General features: G+C 53.1%; 1 protein-coding gene across 1 annotated transcript; it reads right to left on the reverse strand.

Moving 5' to 3' along the window:
• Positions 1 to 394: 394 nt before the first annotated feature.
• On the reverse strand, positions 395 to 3,483 carry LOC124654111 (sugar transport protein 14-like). The gene is made up of 3 exons (XM_047193142.1): positions 3,300 to 3,483; positions 2,949 to 3,191; positions 395 to 1,878 (listed from the first exon to the last, which is right to left on the reverse strand). The coding sequence occupies exons 2-3, from the start codon at positions 3,088 to 3,090 to the stop codon at positions 419 to 421; spliced, it is 1,602 nt and encodes a 533-aa protein (XP_047049098.1). The 5' UTR covers positions 3,091 to 3,191; positions 3,300 to 3,483; the 3' UTR covers positions 395 to 418.
• Between the last annotated feature and the right edge of the window lie 286 nt (positions 3,484 to 3,769).

Below are 3,769 nucleotides of genomic sequence, written 5' to 3' on the forward strand. Positions count from 1 at the left end.
AGAATAGATGACATACTAGATTTTTCTAAATTTTCATATATCTGTGCACAAGCATCTAGATACATGCGCATCTAGACAAAAGAGATCGTGCACAACAGCAATGCAGGCGTGCATCATAACAGATTAACAGTAGTCCACATACTATCACACACAAACTTGCATCATCAAAGACTCAATGATCTATGCTACCAATTACACCTTCTGATGGATTGATCCAACAAATCCTAATTAAACTCGCAAGAGCACCAAGTCACACAAGTAGCTAGCAACACTAATCACCCCAACACTTCCTTCCTGCCATTGCAAGTACTCGTCGTAGAAATTAAGTTCTCCCCCGTACCACAAGGACATGATCAGACAAGACCCATGCATCCACTAATAATATCAATCTTATTAAAACTTGAGTGATGAAGTCGAATCAAGCTTCTGATTCCGACGAGACGACGGGCTTGACAGCACCGGCGGCGGCGGCGGCTGCCATTTCCTGCCTCTGGTGGTGGCCCTGGTACTTGGGGTCCTTGGTGACTATCCGCTTCCAGTACCAATGCTTGTCGAAGAGCAGCCATATCTCCTCGATGGGCACCTGCTTGGTCTCCGGCAGGAGGAGGATGATGAAGATGGACATGACGACGATGAGCGAGGCGAAGAGGACGAAGACCCCCCACCGGAGGTGGCACATGGCCGCCAGGAAGCACTGCGCCACGGCCGCCGTCCAGAAGAGGTTGACGCACACCACCACGCTCTGCCCCGCCGACCGCATCTCCAGCGGGAAGAGCTCGCTGGGCACCAGCCACCCCAGCGGCCCCCACGACCAGCCGTACGCCACCACGAACATGCAGATGGCCACCACCAGCACCGTGCCCACGCCCTTGGACAGCTCCTCCCCGTGCCCGAACTTGAGCGCCAGGATCGTCGCCACCACCACCATGGACAGGATCATCTGGATCCCGGCCTCGATGAACAGGAACCGCCGCCCGAACCGGTCCACCACCACCATGGAGATCAGCGCGCCGACGACGAGCATGGACCCCGTGATGATGGACGAGTAGAGCGACGCCGAGGACCCGAAGCCCAGGCTCTGGAAGATGACCGGCGAGTAGAAGAGGATGGAGTTCATGCCCGACAGCTGCTGGAACGCCGGGATGCCCAGCGCGCCGATGATGAGCTGCGGCCGGTTGCGCACCGCCAGCAGGTTCCGGAACGTGCCGCGCACGGCCCGCGCCGCCTCGCTCGCCTCCTTGAGGTCCTCGAACTCGGCGTCCACCTTGTGCGTCCCGCGCACCTTCTCCAGCACGCGGCGTGCCTCGTCGAGCTGCCCGCGCTCCACGAGGCTGTTGGGCGTCTCGGGCAGGAAGATCGCGCCCACGAAGATGGCCGTGGCGGGCACCATGGCCAGGCCCAGCGAGAGGCGCCAGCCCCACGGGTGGATACGGTCGGTGAAGTAGTTCACCACGTCCGCCACCAGGATGCCGAGGCAGGTGGTGAGCTGGAAGAGCTGGTTCACGGCGCCGCGGATCTTGTAGGGCGCGATCTCCGACAGGTAGAGCGGCACGGCCTGGTTGCCGAACCCGATGCCGGCGCCCAGGAGGACGCGGCCGACGATGAGCATGGCTATGTTCATGGCGGCCGCGTTCATGGCGCCGCCCAGGAAGAAGCTGACGGCGCCCACCATGATGCTGGCTCGCCGGCCGTGCCGCTTGGTCACGAAGGACGCGCCGAAGGTGGACACCAGGCCGGCGAAGTAGAGCGACGACGTGAAGAGCGTCAGCACCTGGTTGTCGTACTTGCAGTAGTCCGTCTCGTGCAGGTGCGCGTGCTTCCGGTTGTACACGTCCGGGAAGAACTTGATCAGGAAGTCGTCCATGGATGTCACGCCACCTGCATCGAATGGATCATCGCCATCAGCAACCAAATGTGTCTGATCAACAATTGTATAAATTGTCTTGAGTGAAAGAAAACTATCAGACCAATGTGTTTCCATCATCTGTACGTAATTCTGTATGATCATTCCACAAAGTTTCAGCGATTGCAAGAGTTTGATTCTTGCAAGTATGAAACACTATTTTGGTAAATTAAAAGGTTAGTGCGAGTGTTAAATTCTACTCAGTTCTGTTAGATGCTACTGTAGTTTTGAGTGATCTAACTGTCTGCTAGTTAGTAGCAGGTTAATTGACTGGTTCAGAACAAGGAAAGTTTTCATATCCCTATCGCCATCGAGTTTGACTTGTTACATTGTCCTCTTATGAGAAAAATATAAACCACATATCGGACTTTCTTTTCCATCCTGGCTTGGTTTACTGCAAATTTACATGACAATTTTGGCTGAAAGCGCGTCCTGTACACATGAGTATAATACCTGTTCTGAAATTGAGCGGACACTAGAGTGATAATGCAACTAATTTCTAGACCCCCAAGACAGCTAAGCAAACATGAGAATCCTCTCAAAAAAACAAACATGCGAAACTATTTGCTTCCGAAAACAGATTTATTGAGGTCGGCAAAGGAGTATTAGGATGGAGACAGCATAATGACCATTATGGTTTTGCTTTGCTCCTTTGGCGTAGGTAATGCGTTCCTTTTATAGGAAATCATTAACCATTGATTGAGACCCTCAACAGTAGCTTTGACGAGAATACACGTACGCTACTAGTGCTACTGGTTTGCAAATCTTTTAGAATTATTTTCTCTAAAAATAGTTTAGAAAAATCCATGGGATTAACTGCTCAATCCCCAAACATGAATTTTCTTCCTGAATCTCAGAGATAATTCATAGAAAAATCATGCTCAGACTCCAGAGAACAAAATCTGACAACAGAAACACAACTCTCTGAGATCAGGCCAGATAATTTGTTGGCGCGTAAGATGTCGCTCAAACAGAAGAAATAACAGGACGAACATGAAGGTGAACTGGAAGAATGGGGAGGGGAGAAGAAGACGAGTGTACTCACTGGAGACCCCGAGGTCGTATCCGAAGAGGGATCCACCGAAGGAGCCGACGATGCAGGCGAGGACGAAGTAGCTGGTGATCCTGCCCTCGTACTGCGCCGCCCTCCCGGCGCCGGCGTCGCCGCCGGCGAATCCACCGGCCATCTTTCAATCCCTTCCTTCTCCTCCTGCTGCTGTCTCTTCCCTGCCGATCTCCCTCAGAGAAGGAAACCAAGAAGCTCACCTGCCTCCCTCCTTACACGGCCCTAGAGAAAGAGAGTGCAGGAGTCAACACACGGCAGTCAAAGAAACGGCCAAATAAAGTGGGGACGGAGACAGAGAGACAGAGAGAAATTGTGCAAGAAGAAAGATACCTCTCGTGTTGTGGTGGCGGCAGCGAGTATTCAAATCCGGAGCAAGTTAGCGGTGGGCGATTAAACAAGGAGCGAGCGCTGTCTTTGTGCCGCTCAAGAACAAGAAGAGCGTCTTGGTCGCTCTGGTTGAGGGGGAAGACGGATGAATGGAACAGAGAAGAATGGCGTGGGGAGAGAGTGAGGCTGGCGGGAGTTTTTATGGGGGATTTGCGGATGGGCGGCCGGGTCGTGTGCTGCGACCCGCGGGATTGTGCGCGGTTAGTTAGGCGTCCCAGCTTGATTACCACCCTCCAGATATGGCTGCGGCACTGGAGTGTGAGTGTAAACGGTCAGCTTATCCGATCGGCCGGTGACGACGCTGACAGCGAGTCAGTCAAACGATGAGTAAGATATCTGCTAGTATTTGGTTCAGGATTTCGGCGTGGAAGTTAAATATGTTTCCCATACTTGAAGCGTCAAAGGATGTGGAC

This window comes from Lolium rigidum, chromosome 5 (genome assembly GCF_022539505.1).
Source record: "Lolium rigidum isolate FL_2022 chromosome 5, APGP_CSIRO_Lrig_0.1, whole genome shotgun sequence".
NCBI lineage: Eukaryota > Viridiplantae > Streptophyta > Magnoliopsida > Poales > Poaceae > Lolium > Lolium rigidum.